This window comes from Protomyctophum bolini, assembly GCF_963924005.1.
Source record: "Protomyctophum bolini genome assembly, chromosome: 3".
In the NCBI taxonomy this organism is placed as follows: domain Eukaryota; kingdom Metazoa; phylum Chordata; class Actinopteri; order Myctophiformes; family Myctophidae; genus Protomyctophum; species Protomyctophum bolini.
In genome coordinates, this window is record NC_137864.1 from 36596955 (window position 1) to 36623796 (window position 26842).

The 26842-nt window shown below is 41.4% G+C and overlaps 3 protein-coding genes across 6 annotated transcripts in view; 2 read left to right on the forward strand and 1 right to left on the reverse strand.

The window, feature by feature from the left end:
• Positions 1-14809, forward strand: part of LOC308309742 (inactive rhomboid protein 2-like) — a 34218-nt gene extending 19409 nt beyond the window's left edge. Inside the window, exons 8-19 of the mRNA XM_080755659.1 lie at positions 428-531; positions 1197-1427; positions 3490-3601; positions 4410-4484; positions 5044-5205; positions 6116-6201; positions 6405-6468; positions 7058-7152; positions 7570-7645; positions 7980-8080; positions 8412-8565; positions 13837-14809. Coding sequence (XP_080611785.1) covers positions 428-531; positions 1197-1427; positions 3490-3601; positions 4410-4484; positions 5044-5205; positions 6116-6201; positions 6405-6468; positions 7058-7152; positions 7570-7645; positions 7980-8080; positions 8412-8565; positions 13837-14268 — 1692 coding nt within the window. The 3' untranslated portion in view covers positions 14269-14809. The remainder of the gene's footprint in view (positions 1-427; positions 532-1196; positions 1428-3489; positions 3602-4409; positions 4485-5043; positions 5206-6115; positions 6202-6404; positions 6469-7057; positions 7153-7569; positions 7646-7979; positions 8081-8411; positions 8566-13836) is intronic.
• A 3724-nt stretch (positions 14810-18533) lies between these two features.
• Positions 18534-19955, reverse strand: aanat1 (arylalkylamine N-acetyltransferase 1; the record flags this gene model as incomplete). Its single annotated transcript, XM_080759005.1, has 3 exons — positions 18534-18937; positions 19456-19610; positions 19805-19955. The coding sequence occupies 3 exons, from the start codon at positions 19953-19955 to the stop codon at positions 18632-18634; spliced, it is 612 nt and encodes a 203-aa protein (XP_080615131.1). The 3' UTR covers positions 18534-18631.
• Positions 19956-21610: 1655 nt separating this feature from the next.
• ube2o (ubiquitin-conjugating enzyme E2O) overlaps positions 21611-26842 on the forward strand; it is a 36945-nt gene continuing 31713 nt past the window's right edge. For all 4 annotated transcript variants that reach the window (XM_080759727.1, XM_080759729.1, XM_080759728.1 and 1 more), the window contains exon 1: positions 21611-22110. In XM_080759727.1, coding sequence (XP_080615853.1) covers positions 21694-22110 — 417 coding nt within the window. In that variant the 5' untranslated portion in view covers positions 21611-21693. The remainder of the gene's footprint in view (positions 22111-26842) is intronic.

Here is a 26842-nt window from a genome sequence, read left to right on the forward strand (position 1 = left end):
GAATGGCTAGGAAAAGGTGCTACAATAATGTGTTTTGTGGCTGACTTTTGGGTGGTGCAAATGGAGGTGTTTGCATTACGGACAAGGTGACCCCCCCCCCCCCCCCCCCCTGCGTTTTGAGGGGCGCCACCCCCCCCCCCCCCCCCCTCAAAGTTAGGGTTTGTAGTTCAATGTTTGTTTTGTAAACGCCATTGACAATGAAGGGAAAATGTATGTCATAATGTGCCTCATTACGTCATATTGTCTTTATTGTTAATGGCGTTTAATGTTTGTGTTGGCACCGTTTGTTTTACATCACCATTACATCACCTAATCAACATGAGTTAGATTTTAATATATTAGTGCCCCTCACTATCTATTCTCTGTAATAACTTCCTCTCTCTCTTCTCCTCCACCTACATGTATTCTATCCCTCCATCTTTCCCAGATGGATGTCCATGAGGAGTACTCTATGGCTGACGATGTGTTCGAGTCTCCTCCCATGTCTGCTTCTTTCGCCCCCAGCGAGCATCCTGACCAGCACTTGAGCTTGTGAGTTAAGAAAAAAACAAAACAATGGGTGGAGTTCAAGAAATGCTATACACTACTAGGGCCTACATACTGTACAACTTCGATTATATTTTTTCAATTATATAATCTGTTAAATCGATTAGCTATGCACACATGGTGCTGTTGCAGGGTAAATGGTGAACTCTATAAATCAAAGTGAAATCCACAGCATGCTACTCTATGACTCTTGTCAAAGTGAACAATGTTTTTACCACTATTTCATCATGCCTGTGTCTTCATCAGGTGTGTTAATTAAATTGACCCATCGTTACATTACCCCTCTACCCCCCACAAAATGTAGGAAACTGCATTTGCTTATACACACAGTGATCAATAAACATAATGCTGGGGAGGAAATGTAGTGCACCAAAAAGAGAAATGTTTTGTCTTGATTGTTAATTGCATTAATTAATCTAATTAATTAATCTAAACTTTCCAGCACTCACGACTGAGAGTCCCCCCTGGCCTCCCCAGGGGTAGGCCAGGGTGTATCCTTAGATCGTGCATTTTTGACCCATGACTTTGACCCTACTGTACATTCTGTACATGCTGTCTTTTTGTTACATCTGTGCCATTGACTTTCCTTCATGCCACCTCTCTTCCTCCCTCCACATCACCCACGACCACCACTTCACAACGACCACCAGAAAGGACGTATCTCAAACGCCGAGGACGCCAACAGTCGTAAGGAGTGCCGTGCTTGAGAAGGGCCACCCTCGTCGAGGCCGTCGCATTGCCTCCCAGGTGAAGCACTTTGCCTTTGACAAGCAAAAACGTCAGTATGGGATGGGCGTGGTGGGCAAGTGGCTGAACCGCCACTATCGACGCAGTCTCAGCAGCAACATCCAAAAGCAGCTAGATGACTTCCACAGTCACAGGTTGGATATGTGTGTGGGTGTATGTGTGTGTGTGTGTGTGTGTGTGTGTGTGTGTGTGTGTGTAGTGGTGGAAAAAGTACAAAAATATTTTACTTAAGTAGAAGTACTGATTCTCTACTTGAAAATTACTTAAGTAAAAGTACAAAGTGCCCATTAAGAAAGTTACTTAAGTAAAAGTATAAAAGTACCTCAAATAAAATGTACTTAAGTACAAAAATTTACCCGGCGTAAAATGTACTTAAGTATAAAAGTAAAAATTACAAAGTACAAGTACAAAGTACAAAATACAAAATTATTTTCAAAATGAATACAAAGAAATGAATTTCCAAAATTGTCATCCTGTCAAAAGTGGCTTTATTCCAAAAAATTAAATAGCATACAAATACTGAAAATACAGAACCCCCAACAGCATACATCGTGTTGGGAAAGTTCTTTTTTTTTAGGAACTATAGTTCAGTTCACAGTTGTTGATTTTTAAAATGAACTAGTTCCGTTCATAGTTCATCATTCCAAATTTTGAACTAAAGTTCATCGTTTGAAAAATGAACTATTATAGTTATTTTTCGTTCTTTTTTTGCTTTAATTTTTATATATTTTTTACATTTTACAAAAATTGCTCTTTTGCAATGTGAAATGCCACCGAATTATTTTTCCTTCTCTATATGGGCTTTTGCATGCTTTTATTGTGAAGGCAAAAGTTTCTGAACGTTCTCAGAGCCTGCATCTCCGCATGCTGGGGTTGGCTGATCTACAAGCTCACAACGTGTCCGGACGCGACGAGTTGTGAGCTTGTATATCAGCTATTTTCAGCACGGAACACTTTGTACGGCGAAGAATAAATTAGACATCACTGCGCTTCATTCACTGTGGAAGAGAGATGTCTTTTGTTGGCCGTTCGTGGCGATATTATGGACACGTACCTCCTCGAAGCGATAATAACCAACTAAGCTATTGGAAGCTATTTTTCGTGGCACATTATGTGTGACTACAACAACAAGTTCCCCCAGTGTTTGTGTTAGGAGTTGGGACAGTGTCTGCTGTCTGTCAGCGTGCATGATCATGCAGTAGCTAGATGCGCGCTCCAGTGACGGCTGAGAAAGATTAGTTAATTTGTGTCGGATAGGGACTTATTGGTTGGTTTTCCGCTCAATATTAAGGCATGGGCGTAAGGCATAAGGCAAGGACAAAAATAAAAAATCCTTCTGCTAAGACTGTGTCTCGGTCATCCATGTTGAATGCGTGTGACAAAACACAGTGTGTGCGTCTTGCCGTCTTCAAAGCAGGCCAGGCAGCAGAACACAACTCCGCCCCCCTATTATCTGAGAGTGGAGCAGCCCTGTTCAATTCTCAACTGCGCATTCCTCCAGTAAGACAAATATAAGATTTTATTATTTAATTTGTAGCGAGTAACGAGGTGTCCGATTTTAAATATAGCGCATTCAAAGTACGATTTTTTCCTTGTAAATGTAACGAAGTAAAAGTAAAAATACAGCAAAAGAAAAGTAGTCAATAAAAGTACAAATTCTCCAAACTTGTACTTAAGTACAGTAACGAAGTAATTGTACTTCGTTATTTTCCACCACTAGTGTGTGTGTGTGTGTGTGTGTGTGTGTGTGTGTGTGTGTGTGTGTGTGTGTGTGTGTGTGTGCGTGCGCGCGCGTGTGTTTGTGTGCTAGCTGTATCTGCTGTAAGTATAAAGGGACGTTCACACTGGACATAACTATAAAGATAACTATATCTATCGTTGATCATTGTATTTTTTAATAGTTTGTGTGAACTTTGCCGTCCACTTGCCGTCCAACTATTTTTAAAACTATTTGTATAGCTCAGTGTGAATGGCCCTTAAAGTATAACTTTATACAGTAACTAAGTGACAATATATATTGTATGTTGTTGGCATTAGCTAGAAAAACATCTGTATTTTGAGTTTTTGTATGTTAAGCAAAGTACCACATATAGTTAAATTTACATCTGCAGGTCAAGTCCTTAATATGGCCATAATTGACATGACAAAGATGTAATTGTAAGTGTAGTTGAACCCCACTGTGCTTTAACCCACCAGGCCCTACTTTACCTATTGGATCACCTTTGTCCACGTTGTAATCACCCTGCTGGCGTGCTGTACATATGGCTTTGCCCCAGTTGGGTTTGCACAGCATTCTACTACTGATCTGGTGAGTCATCAATGAGAGACTCGAGGTTCATTTTTACTGTGTTGCTTGGCAAAAACGTCTAGTGACGTAACACGCATTGCAACCGTAGTAGTGCTGTTCCACAAACAAGATCTGGAGTGAATATTTTTGTTATTTTATTCTTTATTCTTTACCCATTGAACGTGAAAAATCTAAATATCTTTACTGCTTATAGTGAAAACGTGATTGTTGCGCCAAAGTGGAATGTGATTAATGCCACTGAGAAGCACTTGCATGTCAAGTGCATGCACCAGTTCAATGCAAGATAAGAAATGTGGTTAGATATATCGGTGTTGATTTAGTTGACTAAAACTATGATGAAAAATGTTTGACTGCCTTTTTTCACTGACGAAAACAAAATAAAAAACTAAGCTACGATGACTAAGACTAAATATACTGACAATTTCGTCAACAGATCAAAATGTTAAGTAGGGAGTAGGACTAGTGGAGATGAAATCCAGTTTAACTAAGACAATTAAAACAATTTTGGTTGCGCTCTGGTGCTGTGCTCTGCAAAAAAAGCTTGAGCGTGAGCTTGTAGATCGGCTATTTTCAGCATGCAACCAAGTGTCAAATCAGCCATTACGACAACCATCAAGCTCTGCCAAAATATATTTGATGTCTTATATTTTGTCAACTTTTGAGATTACTAAGATATGACTAGAACTGAATTAAATTGTATATAAAAGACTGACTAAACTAAATAAAAATTAGCTGTCAAAATATACACTGTTAGATATTTTGTTAATCATACATATTTGGTTGCCTGTGTCTCTCTGTTGACCTCTAGGTACTGAAGAACAAAGGCATCTATGAAAGTGTCAAATATATCCAACAGCAAAACTTCTGGGTTGGCCCTAGTTCTGTGAGTACTATATCGTTCAGCTTGATTGTATCATTTGCTTGCATTAATGTTTAATTATTTTCCTCTTCACAAATGCAATCTTTCTCATACAGTTGCAATATCTAATGATAGAGATGATGATCCATTAATTACTGCATAGAAAAGACTCTGGATCCTCTAATTCGGTGGTTCCCAAAGTTTTTTAGCTCAAGACCCAACAGAGAAATTAGACATTTGCCCGGGAGTCCGGGACCCAAACTAGTAATCTACAAGCTCACAATGCGTCGCTTCGTGCCACTCTGTGAGCTTGTAGATCGGCTAATCTTAGTACTTCTTAAAAAAAAATCTAATTCATGGAATTTCTTTGATTTTTAGTCATCAAATTAGTATTCATGGAATTATTTTGAAAATGTTTTGAAATAATAGTAATTAAAAACAATGTAGGAAACAAAAGTAAAGGGACATTTACTAAAAAAGAAGCACCTGGTTGTCTCATTCTCTCTAAATATGTATGGGTTTTTGTAGCGTGGCTGTGGCTTTACCTTGAGGATTGCTTATACCCCTCACCACCCTCTTTCAGGATGACTTGATCCACCTGGGCGCTAAGTTCTCTCCGTGCATCCGCCGAGACCGCCAGGTGGTGGAGCTGATCTCCAGGGCCAAGGACCTGGAGAGAGAGTCGGGCTGCTGTGTTCAGAACGACAACTCTGGTTGTGTGCAGACCCTCAAGTCTGGCTGCTCGGTGGGTTGTTTTTACATCCAGTATTCTTATATTTTCAAACTAAACGGAGGATTTGTCCAGTGGTTAGTGGTTACAGAGAACATTCCTAAGTAGAAACCTCCCAGGTATAGTCCAACATCAGCTCAATGACGCAATGTAACATTAACCCATTTTGGGCGTGATCCCCTTTTGGTGTTAGCATTATGTTATGCTTTAGCTATTGAAAAATAGCAGATCTACAAGCTCATAGCGCTACTAAGCTTGTAGGTCTGCTATTTTTGAAAAATCGAAGAACGACTGACACAGAAACATAGCTTTTTCAGAAAACTGTCAGGACGTAGAAGACATTTTTAAAAACTGATCTCAGGTCAGAATGTGTTAAATGACCTCTGAAATGAGTTCACATGCAATGGATACATAAGGATTATGGCCTTACACACACCTATTCATTTACATATCAACAAATTGCTGCCTGCACATGAGCCTGTCAGATTATAAATAACAGTATTCAACATACACACAGATTTATACACTGATTTGTACTCTCAATGTCTGCCATGCATTTAACATTTGTATTAATTGCATTTTTGTCAGAAACTATGTTTTCGTTCCTGTTTGCCCGTCCGTGTGTCTGTGAGCAACAAAACTCAGAGGAAGATCCTCTGCTCCTAATTTTTCAAATCAGCCTCATGGTGGTGCTTTAACAGGGTCCTTCATGTTATGGCTTATAACTCTTGAACCACTGTCTATGTCTTTACTGGCAGCCAGGGTATACTCCTTGTCTAATGATATCTATTGGATATTGCTATGGACATCTTATAGATCTGTATTGGATATTGCTATGGACATCTTATTTCCACTTGGACTGATGAAACGAATAACGATAGAAATATATTTTGTGTTAAATGCTAAAATAACAGCTTGTGTGCAGGAGTCGCTGGCCACCTTTACCAAGTGGAAGAATGAGACATTGGACATTGTCAGGTCCTCCGGCTCTGTCTGTCATCAGGACCCCAGGTACCGGCTCTAGTTCAGTGCTGTACCATTACATCACATGTAAAACCCCTACATTGATTCTGTAGTAGTCACTAGATGTTACCACTGCAAATTAATGCCTGTTGAACTGATTGTGTCAGGCAAAAAAGCATGTTAACGTGTTTTAATGTCAAATACTGACTGAGTCATGAAGCTGCTTAACTTTGCAATGTTTTATATACCAGAGTGTGTGAAGAGCCCGCCTCGGCACCGCCTCACAGTTGGCCTGATGACATCACCAAGTGGCCGGTGAGAGACGCTGCACTTTGCATAATTGATGTCAGCTGTGCCGTCGTTCATTAAAAAAATGAATTACTAGTTATCACATTAAGTGAACTCTCTTATGCACAGATATTTTATGACCGTGTTGAAAGATTAGCACTATGCTCTGTATAATGCATGGCTGTACTCGGCCTTTAAACAACAGACCCACACAACAGCAAGAGTTTCAGGTTGAAACCCAAAAGAGAGACTGAGGGCGCGTTCGGAAATACCGCACCGGAGCGCACTCGCCTATTAGTTTGCATTGCACAGTGCGCTCAGTGCGCTATTTCCGAACTCGCCTAGATGTTTGCCCGTGAACCAAACTAAATATATATTATTTTTTATGGAGGAAAAGAACATTGTTACTCGAGTCGTGACCCATACAAATTTGTCTGTGACCCACAAATGGGTCTCGACCCACTGTTTGGGAAACGGTGGACTAGAGCGTGTGAAAGAATCGGTGTCCATCTGGAAACTACAGTTTTATCGATCTATGACTATGTGAACTGCAACCTTAAAGCTTTTGAACATTGAAAGCTATTGAAACATTGATGGAGTCGCTCTGTCCCCCCAGCTGTGTACGCACCCCGAGAAGGCCAACCATACTGGCTTCAGCCACATGGACTGTAACATCATGGGCAGACCCTGCTGCATAGGAACCAAGGGCAGGTGAGAGACGGGGTGGGGACCAGGGTTGATTTTGACAGCAAAAATGTAATTTGGTGGGCCTCGATGCCACCGTAATGTGACTGATTTTACATGTGGTTGCATGCTGAAAATAGCAGATTTTCAAGCTTGTAGATCTGCAATTTTCAGAGTGCAACCAAACATAATGACTTGACTTTTAGTCCATTAGGCCTAGAACATTTTAATCTAGTTTGTATTTGTTGACGAAATTGTCAATATATTTAGTTATAGACATCATCGTTTTAATTTAGTTTGTGTCAGTGAAAAAAGGTAGTCGACGAACCGCGTCATAGTTTTAGTAGACGAAATCGACACTGCTGGGGACAGAAAACGGCTGTCAATGCACACGGTTGTGTATCACCTTCAGTGTGTTGTACTGAACTGCTCACCTTCTTGCAGGTGTGAGATCACTACCAGAGAATACTGCACCTTTATGCATGGTTACTTCCACGAGGAGGCCACACTCTGCTCACAGGTGTGTGTGTGTGTGTGTGTGTGTGTGTGTGTGTGTGTGTGTGTGTGTGTGTGTGTGTGTGTGTGTGTGTGTGTGTGTGTGTGTGTGTGTGTGTGTGTGTGTGTGTGTGTGTGTGTGTGTGTGTGTGGACACGTCCTAGGCATCATAAGTGTTAAAGGTGAAGTTTAGGCATATGTGTGAGGGGAGGGGGAGGTAAAAAGGGTTTTGGATAGATTGGTTATGGTATGTGTTTGTGTATATCAGTCAATGCAATGTCTCCAAAAGTTTGGGTCTACTGTGGTCTACTCTATTGTGTGTGTGTGTGGTTTTGATCGGGTCATTTGTCCTTGCCCAGGTGCACTGTCTGGATGACGTGTGTGGCTTGTTACCATTCCTCAACCCGGACGTCCCTGATCAGTTCTATCGCCTATGGCTCTCACTTTTCCTCCATGCAGGGTAAGGAAGGACACTGCAACGTATACAGTACTGAGACACAATGGACATCATTTGAGTGTGCATACAGATAAAATGTTTTCTAATTTCTGTCTGCATGTACATACAGTATGGTGCACAATATGTACAGTATTGTGGAGGAGGTACTGTAGTATTGGTGCACTGCACACTCTAGTCTAGATGATGTCTTTAGTTTATCTGTGTATGAGTGTGTACCTGTCTTCAGAACAGCTATTTGGGGACCACTTGTCCCTGATTTGTCTCTGCATTTGCAGCTGCAGTTTTGTAATATCCCAAAGGTTTGCCAAGTCAATGTATGTGTGTGTGTGTGCAGGCTCTTTCACTGCCTGGTGTCAGTGGTGTTCCAGATGACTATACTGAGGGACCTTGAAAAGCTGGCTGGGTGGGCCCGTATCTCCATCATATACGTCCTTAGTGGCATAACTGGGAACCTGGCCTCAGCACTGTTCCTGCCCTATAGAGCTGAGGTACGTGAAGCATGCATAACCACACAGTAAAGTCGATGGAGTCCATTTCACTTTGAGTCACAAATGGATAAATTAAGGATTTTCCTGTGCGCAAGATTTCTCAAATTCTGCCAGAACCCGACCATAACCAACCCGACATTTTCGGGTAGGGCCATGCCTAAAATGTATGCTGATTGTTCAGCAGAGAACAGGTGCATATCCCTGTCTGTCTGTCTGCACCTCAACATTGAAGCCTAACCAATGGACCAAGGATAATCTGTGATGTTACAAAATCGCTTCCATATGTAACCTACTAGCGGCCTGGTTGTACCGTGAAATACGGTAATTCTGTGTCAGAGCTGTGTTAGCTCTGTGTTGGAGAGGCTTGTGAACGTTTAGAGCTGCGATGTTAATTTAAAAGACGGCACACCGTTTCACAAATTTGTTATCTATCTGTAAATCTCTGTATGTACGCACTTGTGTAATCCACTAATCCACGTAACTCAGGTCAGATTCGACACACGCGTTCCACACCCCGACAGGGAGTGCAGTGCCCGGTGTTGAGTCGGTTGGACCCACGTTTGTCCAGAACCGCCACAAAAGGCCTCTGCCCTGCCCAGGGTCCATATATGGAGCTGGCCTATTCTAACATCACAACACTCCATATTTGGGCATGCCTGACACAGAACTCCATATATCCCTCACAGCTTTTTCTGAAATTGCTGAAATTGCTTTCTAATGTTTTCCAACACACATAACCCCACACACACATGTACTGTACAGTACATATAGGCACACACTCCTCTGGCCATCCAGCTGCCCTGCGGTGCTAGTTGAGCTTGTTAGGAGTGAGAGTTTGGCAGAGGGGTACTGTATGAGGCATATGAGATATTGTGCCGTGTTTGTTCACCTTCGTCAAAAACATACATTCCTTGATCCCTCGGGTTAGGGTTTCTGTGTGCAGTATAGAAAGAACAAGGACTGTTCAAGGATGCTCAAAACAAAACGTATTCGGATTCAGGTTGTGGCTGTCATTTAAATTGAGTGATGTTGTTCTTTTTCTAATGGGAAATTGCACCAAGAATGGAAAGGAAAAGTTTTATTTTTTCAAATCCGATGAAGCCACCCACATCCCAATCTGTTTACAGTCAGTAGATTAGCTTGGCTCTGATCCCTACATTTTAAATCACTTACTGGATGGAGTTAGCTGATGCTGAGGATTATAGCCCTGACTGGCCCTTACTAGTCTGGAAAGCCCCCAAACTCACACACACACACACACACACACACACACACACACACACACACACACTCCTTTTGTATTTGTTTATTGGAGAAAAGAATATCCAATGAGGGGTGCTTTTATCATCATACATCATCATACATCATCTCATTCTGGCCAATCACAATTTGCTTCCTCACCTTCATCTTCAATGTTTGTGTTTACGCAATGTTAGTGTTTACACAAACACAAGCTGGCCATTCATTGTCAATGGCATTAAATGTTTGCGTTAGGACAAACACTCAAAGCTGGCCATTCATTGTCAATGGCTTTCAATGATTATGTTAGGACAATGTTTGTGTTTACACAAACTCTCAAAGCTGGACATAAATAATTTTTAGTTACTTCGTACTATAAAGTATCTGCAAATAATAAACTGGGTATTGAAAATTAAATCCATCATAGTGGCAGTGGCAATGATCTAGATTAGAGAGACACTTCTTGTGGAGAGTTTTAGTTTGCAAGAGAAAAGATAGCCGAATGGACATAAGATTGTGTTAAGAAAATCTACTGGAAATACCCATCATTCACCTTTAAACGATTAAAGATCTTTCTCTCTCACACACACACACACACACACACACACACACACACACACACACACACACACGTGCACACTCCCCCATGCACACCCTCACGCATACACCCATCTTTATCGTGTGTGAGTGTGAGTGTGAGATTTATTCACAAATGCTTGAAATTCCCGTTGTTCCCTGACATTGCTCTGTCCTCCATGTCTTAATCTTATAAATGTCTATCTAAGTATCTAAATGAAACTATACATGTCCGTATTTACTTCTATCTCCTCCATAAGTTGTCTTCAAGAACTCCTGACACTATAATGTAGTGCCAGGAATTCTTGAGGACAACAATATTATTGTTCTGTGACACATGGTGGCTCTACTCTCATCTGTCACATGTGCCAGGTCACGTCTTGTGACACGAGAGCCAGAAATCCTACACGCCTTAGCACTGACACGTTCACACAGTTTCACATATACCAAGATTAACCAGGGGAAATGCAACTCTTGGCCGTCAAGCTACTTAAAGAGGCCTTTTAAGTTAATTATCCATTACTGTGGGAGATAAGAAAGCCCCAAATGGGTTTGGTAAAGAGCAACAAAAGTCAAGTGTATTTGAAATATTTTTTTGTGAGATTTCTTTTTGTATTATTTACTAGTCCTACTAGACCCCAGGAAATTACACAAAATATCACAGGATCTACTGAATGTGTCAAACTGACATATTGAGCCTACACAGTTTGGCTTCCCCCCAGTAGACTTCCTTTATATTCAGTAGATCCTGTGATCTTTTGTGGCCAGATGTAATTTCTAGTAGGACTATAGTAAATTATTTAAAAAAGAAATCGCTATAACATTTTGTAAAAAAAATACATATTTAGCCCCATGCTTGAATGCCCCCTCCCCCCTGTCAAAAACAGCTAAAATCCCTAAAACAAAAGAAAGCGGCAAATGAAAACAAATTAACACAAATCTTTTACTTTCTCTAATGACAACCTAAAACATAAACCTTGGTTGAAAAAACTAAAGTTGTCCTTTAAAGCAGTAGATTTTAAACGTTGTGGAAATTAATTTAATTTCTCTTCCCAGTGATCTCATGAGAAAAGTTCAGAGTTTGCACTTCAAATACCTTTGTGCTGAGTTCACTTTCATCGAGTCACCACAAAGATCCCTGCTCTCTTGACATTCATTTTTTCAGTGTGACTGTACTGTTCGTACAGTGGGCATTTTTGCAGCACTACTTGATGTCAATATTTTTCAGATGGGAGGAAAATGCTGAAAGTATGTGTTCAAGTTTAATTTGAAAGTGAAATATCCCTTTAAGCTTTCCATTCTTTATACACTTGTTTGGGAATTAAGAGACTGAGAAATGAAGGTGTGTCAGTGTCACCCAAGTTTGTCTTCCTGGGAACAGCTTGTGTGATTATGTGCACGTGTGTAGACAGCGGATAACGTACTGTAACCTGGTAGTTTAAACACCTGGTTTTATGTGGCTGGTTCCCACAAGATTATACCCATTACCCACAGCGGTTTGGGTATGTCCTGTAAGATGATGCAAAATTGGATCATGAAATTAGCAAGGCCGTCAATTGATTCTTGTTAGTTAAAGGTCCATTGCTTTGTGTTTTTTTTAAGCTTGGGTTCATAATTTCTTGTGACGTGTTTAGCCGGAGAATGCTCATGCTTTATTCCTGGTAATAATAGTTCAGTCAGACAACTCAAGGAGGATGTAATATATATATTTTTTGAATATAAGATAATCAATGCAATATATTTATTATGGTTTGGCGATTTATTGGATTTGCTTTTTAGGTACTCAGGTCAAGCGCATCAGTCCCGACCATAGGGACCCTGAATCCCCCGTACCTAAACAGTAGATCCAAAACGACAGGTGGTAGCTGGGGTGGAGGTGGGTGAGCACTTTGTATACAGCAGTGCACAGTATACAATAAAGCAGCAGCAAGAAAGCAGGAAGATGAATGCAAAACCTTCGGTTAAAGTAGCCGGTGTGAGCGTGTGATTGGCTGAGTGAATCATGTGGATGAGAGCCTGATGTTGCGGTGGCCCAATTAATGGCCGGCGCGCTGACTGAGGTTCCCTGACTGAACTTGCTCTGCGCATGTCTACGACAGGCGCAAATGCTCATAAATAGCTTCTTTGGGAGAAATCAAGCACCATGCACGGTTAACTGCCCTCTGTGGCTCAGGAGGTAGAGTAGGTCGTCCAATGAACCATGGGTCGGTGGTTTGAATCCCGGCTCCTCCTGTCTACATGTCGAAGTGTCCTTGGGCAAGACACTGAACCCCAAATTGCTCCCGATGTGCTGGTTGGTACCTTGCATGGGTCCGCCGCAATCGGTGTATGAATGTGTGTGTGAACTGTGAATGTAATGCACTATGTAAAGCGCCTTGGATAAAGGCGCTATATAAATGCACCATTTACCTCTGCGTTGACATAAGAAACACTAAGTTGCGGACTAGAGCTTTAAGTGCAAGCAATGGGAGTCACTTGATCAGAACTAACATTGGTGTCAGTCTGCCATGTCCAGGTTGGTGTGTGCAGGACTGTACCTTCAACTCCACGTGGCCCCTCTGTGTGGCAGACAGTATAGCATCTTGACAGATTAGCCATCTGCCTCGTGCCTCGTAAAGTGTCACAATTGAGCTCTGCTCTGACGTCGGCTAATCTGCACAAATGTGACCCGAGGTTGGTGGTACAAATGGAGAACTTGAGCAAAGAGCAAATTAATAAATTAAAGGGGGGGCCATGCTTTATTCAAGGAATTTCATGTAATTGCTGCAACCTTTTACATCAACTGCCCAAGGCAACAAATGAAAGGTCATTGCACAATTGAAATTGCCATGCCATTGTGAGCATTATCAGACACCACACAGCACATAGAGCAGTATCTTTAGGTGCGTTGTACTGGCTGTAAGTTCCAAATTACCACAGGGCCTTCAAGTTCCACAAACTTGTTGGGATGAGAAGAACTAGATTTATGAGACTTCACATTTGCAGTTTACCTGTATATGCATGTTGCTTCTTTTGTTTTCACCTGACCATGAGGAGTAATACATGTAGAGGAACATGCTAATACGACAGTTCTACTCCTATTGAGTGCTCCTAAAAACTTGTGGTTGTGCTTTTCTCTACCGACCCTCCATAAAATTATATATAATTATTTTTTTCCAGACAGACCATGAACCTAATGCCCCTAGCTCAATTAAAAATGTTAGGCCTCTTTCCAGGTGTTTTGGCTACACATTATTGTGTAGTTAAGCCTGATGTATACCTAATTTGCTCACTTTGTCACACATCTGAAATGGCCAAACTACAAGTTCACAACGTATCTGTGACGTGTTGTAGATCTGCTATTTTAGGTGCTGCAACTCCATGCAGCCAAGTATAAATCAGAGTATAAATCAGAGCTTAGTTTCTGACTGTTGTCTCCCTCTTTCCTCCCACATTTGTCTTCTCTTCTCCCTCCAGGTGGGTCCGGCAGGGTCCCAGTTCGGCCTCCTTGCATGCCTGTTTGTAGAGCTTTTCCAAGGTTGGCAGATACTGGCAAAGCCATGGAGGGCTTTTCTGAAGCTTCTGGGCATTGTCCTCTTCCTCTTCCTGTGTGGCCTGCTGCCTTGGATTGACAACATCGCCCACATCTTTGGCTTCCTCAGTGGCCTCCTGCTCTCCTTCTCCTTCCTGCCCTACATCACCTTCGGGACTTTTGACAAGTACCGGAAACGCATAATCATTGCCATATCTCTGGTCGTCTATGTTGGGTTGTTCGCCTCGCTCATAGTTTGGTTTTACATCCATCCAATCAACTGGCACTGGCTGGAGCACCTTACCTGCCTACCACTAACCAGCAAGTTCTGTGAAAAGTATGATATAGACCACGATATTGACCATGTGGATAATTAGTGGTTACCAACAAACCTCACCTGGAGCCTAGCTTATGGTAATGCTCCTGTATAGCTCTCAGTTGGTACGCCAGTCCTGTCTCAATGGGCCCTTAAGAAGGTGGACATGAGGCTAAATAATAAGACAAACTCTGCCCCATTTTTGAACATCAAAGGAACTGGAGAGAATCCATGTGAATATGAATTGTGCTGTCCCTGTGTCGGACCAGGCCACTGATACTTTAACTCAACCCAACCATTTTAATCCTCAGTCTAGGCTGGAACTAACTAGCTCATTCATTTGCCGATGGGCTAGGAAGAGGTGCTCTGGGAAGAAGAAAGTGTCTGCAAGGGCGCAAAGGAACATACATTCAAAGTGAGCACATCTGGACTGTTGTCAACTCCATAGAAGATTCTAATACTATCAAATGCAAGCATCATGGACATGGCTCTGGTGGGTTTGGCTCGTGAGGATGATATACCCATTTAAAAATGTGACGAGAGACAGGTCTGACTTGGTTCTTTATTTGTTTTGGCAACACTGGATGTATTTAACGCTACACGCTATTTTAATGGTGCATATTTACGTTTGTTTTTATAATCAGTTTTTGTACTTTGTTTCATGTCAATATTTTTCAGATGGGAGGAAAATGCTGAAAGTATATGTGTTAGCTGTGCAACAGGGATGAGGAGATGGCAATAGAGTGAAATATCAACACAAACATATTGGTGATTAGTTTCCAGCACCACTAGTTGCCTTACAATAACTATACCTGTAATACATGTAAATAATACCCAAGATCAGCTCATAGGAGAGATGGAACATACAGTACATATTACTTAAATGAGAAAAAGAGGTTGCACATCAGCTAAACCCAAAATCCAGTATACCTCAAAGAATTGGAATTTAAAAAATTCCAAAAAGGTAGCAAATCCAAAAATTAAATAAATGTCGGACAAAGCAATCACATTTCCATTTCTTTATTGGAAATTTGATTGTTTGAAGTACATATTACTAATTTGTCCAACTGCTTCACAGAATGCTTATGTGCATGTTGTTCAATAACAGACACAAGGTTTTAACTGTGCTGCCTCAATAAGACTTGTTCAATCACTACGTGTATATTCATTTGTTACCACTGTTGTGCCTAAACCACTTTGTAGAATTTAAATTACATAATTATTTCAGTAATAGTTGAAGGGGCATTTTATTTTGGTCACTTTAAGTATTTGTGGAAGTGAATAATGTGTATGTATAACTGTGCCTTGGTGAATGATTGTGGATTCACAAATCTTACACATTGCCTGAGCCTTAAATCAAAATATACATATATAAGATAAGACTGTCCTTTTAACCATTTACACTTGCTATCTTTGCCAAAATGGGTGCACTAGAACATATTAACAACTTCCAACCTGGCATCCCTATTTCGAGCATGTCATAGGTAACGATTTACTATAATTTCCAAAAAAAATTAATAGATCTAGAAGAAGCTCAATCTTATAGATCGCACACTTCATTCTGTAGCCAAATTCCAAGTCTACTCTGTGCATTCACCATTCTATCCCGCCCACTCTTTCGCTATTGCCTGCATGTTGAAAGTTCAGCGGCAGAAGGGGTCAAAGTTGAATTTGGCTGAACTTTGAGCGGATCGATGTGACATAAGATTTCATATTACCATAACTTGGTACAGTCCACAACCAAATTGTGAAAATCTTGCTCTTATCTTCGACTACACACACACGACTACCATACCTTGTTGGGTTTGCCTTTAATTTTGCTGCATGTTACCGAGTCGAAACAAGGGTCATTGGCCTTTATTCTGGTGGGTCCTCACTTTGTAGAATATTTCATATTAAGACATAGTCCCAAGATGAGCAATTATAATTTGTCACCGGCTGAACAGGATATTTTGTGTTTTTGCACTGTACTACTATAGTCTGACACTCGGCCTGAACATATTATTTTGTAATGGGCGTGGCTAGCGATTCAGGGGCTTGTGACAAAGTCTTGCTTGACAAAATCAGTATATATCGGTTGAAAACACTCTGTCACCCAAACATAGATTAGACGTTACAGCCCAGGGTTGTACTGATGCAGTAGTCAGTCCTAACAGAGAAAACATGTTTTCAAGTGTCATTGGCCCCCTCCAAGACGAGAGTCACGAGACGTTTTGGAGGGAGCCACTTCCTCACCAGTGAACTGGTGTAAAAGACTTGAGCAAATCCAATTTGTTAAACATAGGCTAGCTTTTTAAAATGCTGTGTATTTTCATGCTATGAAATCACATCTGTCCAAAGTTTTTAGGAATCCGTCCGAACAAATGTTAACACTGACCTCTTTAGGAATGTACAGTACAGTCAGTGCCTTTTGAAATGTGTGCATTTGAATGATTTGAACCACAATAATATGCCTGTGAGAGTAATAATACTTATATGTTTGCATTAGGACCAAATACAAATGTATTTTCTATTTATTGGCATAAACAAAAAGAAGGGAATGTTCGATTCATTTCAGGCCATGGGCAAGGCACTGGTCGGTTGCTTTGGTTTTATACAATCTGCCTGAATGTTTATTTGTTAAAGCATGATCTGCTTGAAATGTTATTTGTTAAAACAATCAAATTAAAAGTGCCAGTCTAATGATAACATGTGGGTCTGTGTGTGCATACACACGTTAAGTCAATTTCACATGGGTCGTCTTGCTTGCCAAGTGATGTGAGGAACAGTAGTTGTTCCAGTAGTTCAGCTCTTTATGTACATATTGAAACCATGAATTGGATTGCTTGTGGTTCTAATGAAACAACTTAGAAGCAGACATAATTGAATGTAATTTATTAACAAAAAGGTTATAAAGATTGTGTCTTGATTCAAGGCTTATTGGGGAAGAGGTTGTATAGAAAATAACTATAAAACCAGTCTGGAGTTTGTAGTTGTGTTAAAAAATTCAGAAATGTTATATATTTTTTAATATAAAACATTGATTAATTTCTACAGCAGGTTAGCTGTATTCAGTGTATATTTATTTACATTACTTGAACAGATCATCTGGTGTTCTGATGTTTTCCCCTCACTGCTCTCTGAACATGTTTACAATTCTTTCTCAGGCCTTTGGCAGCAGTAAACAGAGACTTGAGTAAATCCCAAGACGTTTACCGTCATAGCCCCTAATGAAAATAGACATGCTGGCTGGCTAAATCCTAATGCTGTACAACTACAGACATGTAGGTTAACTTTACAAGTAGACTCGTGAGTCGTGACACACGTGCGCTGACAACACTGCGTCAGCGCACGTGTGTCAATCTAGGCCCTAGATTGCCTGTATCCCATGTAATTTAATTCCAGTGTCATTGGGTGTTTCACTATGCATGCATACTTGTATTCAAGATGATCTGGTCTCATTAATAAACTTTATTTTATTTAATCAGGCAAGACAATTGAGTGCATGCTCTGGATGCCCTCAGTACATGATCACAACGTAAAAAAGAAACAAACACAATTTTACATAAGGTGAAATATAGTGAGCAATAAAAAACAATGCTAATACACCGGGCCTACACAAAACCGGTACAGTAGACCGTACATATGTGACACATCCTCTTTGTCCAATTTCACAGTCCTGGATTTTCTTCCTTTTGTTTAGGGCATTCGTGGAGTTTTAAGTGTGTTAGATATCCTGTGGTTTGTGGATTTAAAAGTGAACAGAAGCTTGCCACACAGGGCCTCAAATAACAATGTTCTTTATTGGCGAGCGAAGGCCAGCCCAACAAGATATCGTAGGCCATCTTATGAATAATGGGCATATATAATCATATATATGAAAACCTGTAGGCCTATAGTTCTAATTTGTATAATATACAGTATATACATGCTGGAAATGTGCAACACCCACATTGATAAAGACAATATAAAAAATATATGACTACATTCTAGATTTTATTATAAAAAAAATGTTGCAAACAAAAAGGAATTGTAACATTCAGCAAACATTGTCACCACATTGTGACTCCTAAAAACGTATGAATAATTATACGTTTTAGTATTTAGAAAAATGTCCAGCATTCATATAAAATAAAATGAAAAAACAAATAAAAACATTGACTGCATAATACAGTAATACTGTTAACAGTTATGATGTAATAATTGCATTTTATCTGACGAATCTAAAAGTTTGATGTCTATAAGAATCGTCTGCAAGCAGCATACAGTCAGGTGGAACGCACCTTGCTGAATGATATATGATGTTCAGAGTTAAGACAAACAACAAGCCACATACGTACTGTATGTCTCTATTGGGGTCCCACTTGAAAAGAAAGCTCCTTGCATGTTCTCACGTCCTCAACAATGCTCCTGATGAGATTAATCCACATTGGGTTCACCAGAATTCAAAAACCACTGCTACGGCGCAAGAAGGCGTGACCTCTCACAGGGTAGCACATCTCGATGAAGGTCAGGGGCCCCACTGTAATGTCACTGGGGCCCTGCACTTTGAAGCCCAACTTCTGATAGAAGGGCACCAGGAAGTCTTCACACATGAGCACTGCGTGACGCACATAGGGCAAACAGCGGAGGTACTGGAGATATCGCCACATCAGGATGGAACCTTTTCCCTGCTGACGAAAGGTCTGGTGGACCGCTAATACATGGATGTGAACTGTGGTGCCGTGAGGCTTATGGAGGGTTAGAGCGTCCTGAAAAGAAGGGATATATGGTCACTGTTTGGCTTTAATTGTAAACATTCAACCTAAATTGTATACTTTTATTCAACTTTAATTATTCTATTTTATGTTGTGACATGAAGACAAGTCTTACTTATTTTTTCATTTGCCACTGAATAATGAATGACAAAAATTGTTCAGAAGGGTCCAGATTTCCTGGGACATACTTTTATGTATGATACACCATTCTAAACTGTATTTGAACTACATGGAAATAACGAGTAGCCTATATGGTGAAAGAGGTGCAGGGTGCACACAGTAAAACTATCATTCTATCATTGAACATGTATCCATCTATAATGTCTATCAGCACTATAATGTCTATCAGCACTCCACATATTGGCCAACGCGCCAATATGTGGAGGAGGATTTCAACTGAAAATGTCACATAAGTTGTGTCACGTTTCTAAGGAAAAACAAAACAGTATTTCCACAGAAAGAAAGAAAAAAAAAGTTAAATTGTTGTGCAGGTTTTTCCCAATCCTTCTTACCTCAGCAAGTCTCTCCTGGTCCCACAGTGAGCCAATAATGAAAGCCACCAGGCGTCCCTCCTCGAACCAGCCCAGTGACAGCTCTGGGCACAGGGTGAGGAAATGCCGCACCTCGTCCAGGTGTAGGGGACACTCGCCGGACACCGCGATGAAAGCTAACAGAGTCAGAGAACAGATGGCAGGATTAGCCGACTACTAAAGGCAACAATATATAGCGTATGCAAGACAAGTTTGACATGAAACATGTCCGACTACTGACTATGTAATATCAGAATTAATGGAACATGTGACTTTTAAAATGAGTATGCCTATGCTAAATGACTGGTTAAACGTTACGTTAAGTACGTACCCTCTCTCTCTATCTCAAATACACTGATGGCATCCTCCGGACTGAGACAACGAAATTCGCTGGCCGGGAGCGTGTGGCGTCGCCCCCGGGGAACTGGAAACCGCATGTGGAGAGGTTTGTTGAATGGCACGGCGCTTACCACCACTGACATGATGTCCCACTCCCTGGCTGCCCTTTCCTTCCCAAAGATTTATAATTGTGTTTTATTCAATAACTAGACTATTTCCTCAAAAGCTTTGTGGATTCCTGGTTTTCTTTCTTGACGGAATTAAATTGTTTTCTCTTGTCCAAGTCCGTTTCTCTATAGCCTATAGGTCCGGTGCGTCATGCGTGCGTAAAAAAGGTTGTGCGTTTGAATCTCTATGGTTTGAATGAGTAGCCTACTTGTGCGCATGGATGGAGTATAGGCCTATTTATATTCTCAGAGGCCAACTCCCCATAGAGTAGCAACTCCCCCATTCCCGGCCGGGTACCGGATCACGAGGTCAGGGATATTCGCCCTAGAATTATAAGCTTCCTCGTCAGACGCACAGCAGACTCGGATTTTAGACATCATGCGATAGTTCATAGCCCCCCATGGTCCAGAAAAATCTGTAAATTTGCCATGAAAATGCTTCAATCTGGTGCACTTTGAGATCAATTGATCTAGTAGATCTGCTATTTTTGCTCATTTTTTAATTGAAATTCTGAATTATTTTTAGCTATATGAATTGAAATCTTGAAAAGTTAATGTTTTATTTAATTTCAAATACATTTATATGTTCTTACTTCTTATGTTAAATTTAGGAAATTAAATGCAAATACATTAGACATAAAAAAACTAGTAGGTCTACTATAGCCATTAAGCTACTAATAGAGAGTCATGTTTGCATGTGTGGAATTGTAACATCTGAAATCAATAATATATCAGTATTCCGATATTAACCTGCGGGTCGCATTAGGTAAAGGTGGGGGACACATGTGGCCCTCAGGCCGCCAGTTGATATTAACCTGCGGGCTGCATTAGGTGAAGGTGGGGGCCACATGTGGCCCTCAGGCCGCCAGTTGATATTAACCTGCCGGCTGCATTAGGTGAAGGTGGGGGCCACATGTGGCCCTCAGGCCGCCAGTTGATATTAACCTGCGGGCTGCATTAGGTGAAGGTGGGGGACACATGTGGCCAGTAGGCAGTAGCCCATGTAAGGGACCGATGGCTGCGGTCTGAATATGGAGAATAGAGGTGTGTCAGCATTTGAAGTATCAATAGTCATTCAACAGTTGCTTTATTTAGTGAAAATGTAGCTACGTTTAAAATAATACAGAAACTGAGTGACCGATCTGAAAGACGTGAAAGTGTACATTACATTATACAGTCAGTATTCAGTAAGTGATATCGCTGTGTTTTGTACACAGCATTCTGTGTATCCAACTATCCACACAACACTCAAACACTGACACCTAGCGGCCAAATAGGGCTACATCTGGTTCTGGTCTGAGGGTTACGCTATGGTTGCGCCATCAAGGGGTCAGAAAACAGCGCCGGTCACGTGGCTCATGTAACTCGAAATAGTGACAATGCGCATAGACTCCAGTGCATTCCGGAAACTTCCGGTTCAGGGCTAAAATTGTCACTATTCGCCAATGGGTGCGTGTGTGAGTGTAATAGTAGAAGACTTGGCCCGATGAAGTGAACGGAGATGACGCAACTGTCCTTCAGTTGCTCTGGGTGGTTGATGATGCGGTGATGCAGCGCGCGCAGCCTCGCACTGCGCTTGTTACGTACCGAGACGACGTAAACACGTGCACTTCCCCTGGTTACAGGTTTCTTTTCTCTGTGTGAGTGTGTGTTTTTTTAAACTCCTAACCATCCCTCTCGCCCTCCCGCATCATTCCCTGACAACAGCAGCGATATGGCGGAGCCCGTAGCAGCGGATGCGACGGCAACAGCATCCACCCCGACCTCAGCCCTTTCTCCCGCGGGTAGCCCGGGGTCCGAACCCCAGTCCATGGCGTTCTCTCCCACGGCGGGCGGCTCTCAGCGGCTGCTTTTCTCCCACGACCTGGTCTCGGGGCGGCATCGCGGGTCCGTCCGGTTCGGCCTTGTGCGAATGATCCACGGCGAGGAAGAATTTAACTCAGACTCGGACGACGATGGCGGAGGGAGAGTAGGAGGAGGAGGTGGTGGCGGTGGAGCCGGCCGCGGAGACTCTCCGTATCCGTTCTCGGACACAGAGAGCGGCGCGGACCAGAGTCAGCCTCTGGGAAGGGGGTTCGTGCGCGTCCAGTGGTACCCTGACGGAGGGAAGCAAGACATCAAAGAGACAAAGGTACCACTACCCCCCCCACACACACACACACACACCACCCCACACCACACAGGATGCACGGTGGTCTTATGTTGTGTTCAGAGCTGTACTGTCAACGTCGGAGCACTGCCAGGTGTATTGTGTAGGGATTAGCTAACTTGCTTAGCTTGTCAGCAGTAAGGTGAACTCATTTATCTCTCTGCAAACACGGCTGGTTTGTTAGCGAGGCGAGCTAACTAGCAAACAAGCAAGCACGCTTACAAGCTAACAGTGTAGCGTTTAGCTCCATCCTCCATCCCTCACACTCAGCTGGAGCAAAGCAGGGCTGTTCCACTTCCACCTGATTGCACCCAGCAGCTAGCTGTCATCAATGACTGCTCTCTGCCATCATGACTTTACGCTGTTCTTTAGAGATTCCAAATACCCTGGGCCTGGACCCATGTTGAAGCTAACATTAAATAACAGCTGTAGATTACTTGAGTATTTGCTCAAGGGTGTGACTGTTCAAACATCATCAAGCCCCGGAGATAGTGACAGTCCCCAAGAAAGTAGCTAATGTTGACACATTTATTATTATTTCATTGGCCTTTATTTTCACTAGTTAAAATAATACATTATCACCTGACTGGTAATTCAGGCCAGAGGTAAGTATGGATTGGATTGTTGTTGTTTACCAATCTAGAAAACAACAAACTAGTAGTTGTTTCCCAGCTGCATCAAACTCAATCCCATCTCCATGCTATGCATAATGAGAATGTCCAAGTGTTGTGGGTACGTAATTCAAAGTTGTGTTTGTCAGCATGCCATGAGTTTTGGATACACAAAGATTCATACAATTTTTCTTCACCCCATTTTGTATTTGTTCTTGTGAAGGTCTCATGACATCGCTAATGCTGAATATGGATGATTGTCCTTATAAAAGAATAGAATTTTCCATACAGTATGTATGAAGAGTTCTCTAGGACTTCATTGAAAAGCTCACTGGGTTTCATGGCCTAGAACAATGCCTGGGAAGAAGCTTATGTTGGGACCCTGCTTTGTTCTATTTGATAAATGAGTAAAGTTCTAGCCATGAGTGCCGTTGAGGTCAGAACAATGGCTGAATGACATGTCATTTAAACATTTACAACAATGTTTATACCAGAATAGTGGTTATGCTGTGTCACTACTAGCTCCCAAGCCTGCCATGATGTAGTGTTTAGAATGTAGCTCAAATGTTGTATATACCTCCACAGTGTTCTTCTAGTACTATAACTAGCAGTGTAATTCATTTTCAACTAGAAAAGAGATTTCCTACTCAGGGCTGTGTCAATCGTGGCTTGCAGCCATCAGAACAAGAGGAAGCTGCAGGGGAAATAGTCTCCTGCTTCGAATGTTATCAACTGATAATCAACAGTATGTTCTTATCTGGACCAATGCAATGCAGCCAGTATGGACATTTCTACATACTGCAGGCCGTGAGTTGGCGACTAGGAAACGCAAAAGTGAAATTACTGTCGCCAAAGTGAAAACATTGTGAAACTGACTTACATGGCCGGTTAACACTGAGTTTTAAAGGGAATTATGTGGCCGGTTAAGACTGAGGTTAGAGTTATGGTTAGATTTATCCGTTACGGTTAGTATTGGTAATGGTCGGACAATGCGACCAACGCCATGACGGACTCGGACAATGGCTGACAAATTAAATCAGTCAGTATGTAGAAATGTCCATACTGGCTGCATTGAATGGTGTGGATAACGGCTGATGACGGAGATTAAATCATCTGATAACATCGTTTGTACTACAGAGAGACTGCTCACATTGTGGCGGCGCTGGCCCCTAGGAAGAAGTGAAAGCGATTTTGCAAGGGTGCTGTATAAAGGCCCCAGCCTCAACATGTGATTCCAATTTGGCCCACCCATGAAAATCAGCTTTGCAGGACAGGTATAAGTAGCTTTGCCAAGTCAATAGGGTCTGTTTCTGTAGCATGAGGCAGCTTGATGTACAAGTACACCCCCTGGATGGACATGATGCTAGTACTTTATGTCACAGGGACTTACCCCCAATCCATCCCTTGATGCTTTTTGTATCTTTGGTATGACCTGGCCGGGGATCGAACCCTGAGCTCCCAGTCTCATGGCGGACACTTTTGTTTAACAATATATTTATTGAATTTTTTTCTTTTTGACAAACAGACAATACAACAAAACAATACATAATACAGACAATACAATTACTTAAAATGAAAAACAAACAAAAAACAAAACAATAACATACAGTACGTACATTCATAATAATAATAATGGCACTTGAATGGTAACAGAGTCAAACAACAAACAAGACTAAACGGCTGCAGAGAATACAATTGGACAATTTCCACCATTAAATAAGATAAGTCATTAACCGTAATATATTGAATAAACTTTCCCCATATCTTATCAAACATCTTCTGTTTATTCTTCAAAGTATACGTGATTCTTTCCAGAGGAAGACATATGGCGGACACTCTTAACAAGGCCACTGAGCTGGTCAATTAGCCCTTCACTAAGTCCCTCCCCAACCCATCCTGGTCCAATAGGCACGTTAGCAATGGTTTATACAGCCAAATTCCAATACCCCAAATCTCTGCCACTCGCTCACTCACACTCGGTCACTCCAGCATGGTGGGGTTACGGTGAAATTGGTTACCTGCTGAAATATGTGAAAATCATGTAGAGAATCACATAATGTCAGTGTCCGAATGTAAATCATTGCAGTTTGTTTATTAGCAGAGTTTAACCTAGCAGTATTTAGTCCATGTATTTAAAGACTTCCATATAAGTTCTAAGTTGTGTGAAATACCACAAAATGGTCACATATTTCGGCAGGTCACCAATTACACCATAACACCGCCAAGCTGGAGTGATCGAGTGTGAGTGAGCGAGTGGCCAAGATTTGGGGTATTGGAATTTGGCTTAAGAGAGGATACATGACAAGCTTCCCTTTTCATCCATTGAGTTGCATGTTAAATGACAGGATTTCTCCATATAAATAATCGATCATTTCAGTAGCAAGAGCTTCCAAATGTCTTCTAAATCTAGTCAACTAGGCCTGCAGTAGGCTATGCACTAGACTAGACAAATGTGCATGACATTATTTCAATAAACTAGAAATTCCATTCACCTGAAGAAGGCATTTTGTTGTGAAACATTTGTAAATCTAATAAAACGCTTTTTTTTGCATTGTGACTATGAGCTGTGCGACCTCCTTTTTTTAAATAAACTATTATTGCCATCACCTAGGTGGCTCAGTCGTGTAACTTTCATGACTGACGTTAAGCTGTGCATGTGTTCAATAACACAACCATGCAAAATAATGAGGTGACGAAGGCTTGCCATCCTTAGCAACGGTTGCTAAACTATTTGGATTGGCATTGGACAATCGCTTTTGGGGTGGGGTTTAGCGACGGGTTAATTGCAGACATGGAGTATCAAAACCCTGTTTGATGGTCATTTGTGCCTTATTTTAAGGAGGAAATTTACATTTCGACAACTGACTTTTGTAGTATGGGTTGTGTGTGACACAACTATGGGTGGAGTAGGATATCGCCTTTGGCTCTCCGTTAGAGGCCCCTTGATGTGATAAAAATGTACGGCAAATCGGACCGGTGTTCTGACACACAGACTCACAGGCACGCAAACATAATCTCCAACTATAGTGTTCCGGCCTGGCAGAGTTAATGATTATGAAACGTGAGCGACCACTTGCGAGCAAGTATGGAGGTGCGGTCTGGCTGCATGATTAAATGTAATACAAAATGTGTTGACTAATTTTATTTGCTTACTTACACAATGTATTTATGTGCTGGTGCAGCTAAATGAAAAAGTTAGGCGCATCAGTACAACCAAAGTTTGTCTCTGGAGCCCTCAGCACTGTCCTCTTCTGACTCGTGTTGGGTTAGAAATAACCCAACATTCGAACATGGGGCTAAGTAAATATGTATTTTTGAGAGGTGCGATTTTAGTTTTTTATTATTTACGGTACTATAGTCCTACTAGACCCCAGGAAATTACATCTAGCTACAAAAGATCAGGATCTACTGAATGTGAAGGAGGTGACAAACTGACATGTTGAGCCATACAACACAGTATGGCATCCCCCTATAGTACCCCCCCTTCACATTCAGTAGATCCTGTGATCTATGTGGCCAGATGTAATTTCCTGGGGTCTAGTAAGACTATAGTAAATAATAAATCGCTATAAAATAGTGTAAACGCTTAGTTGGCCCCATGTTCAAATGCCCCCACCCCGCTGTCAAAAATAGCTAAAAACGCTAAAACGAAAGAAAGCAGCAAATGGAAAAAAAGGAACGCTCATCTTTTACTTTCTCTAATAACTTAAAACATGAACCGTGGTTGAAAAAAACTATAACGCTGTCCTTGCAAATCAGAGTATGTGATTGACAACTCTTTTATTCGGAATGTGTGTGCCCTGCACTCGAGCGGGGTGAAGTGTCTTACTCAGCGACACTTGGACATATTACTGGTCAGGGCTCGAAATTAACTTTTTTACTTGGTAGCACTGGTGCTCCCAATTTCAAAATGAAGGAGCACCAGAAAAAAATTAGGAGCACCCACCAAAATCTAAGGAGCACTAATATGTAATCGATTTTTTACATTCATAAAAACAATAATATAACGTGTGGTTTACAAATAACATAAAATGACTAAAGTATAAAAATACATGCCAGAATTTAAAATGTAGTGTCCAGACTTTCTGTCCCTCATCCATCCA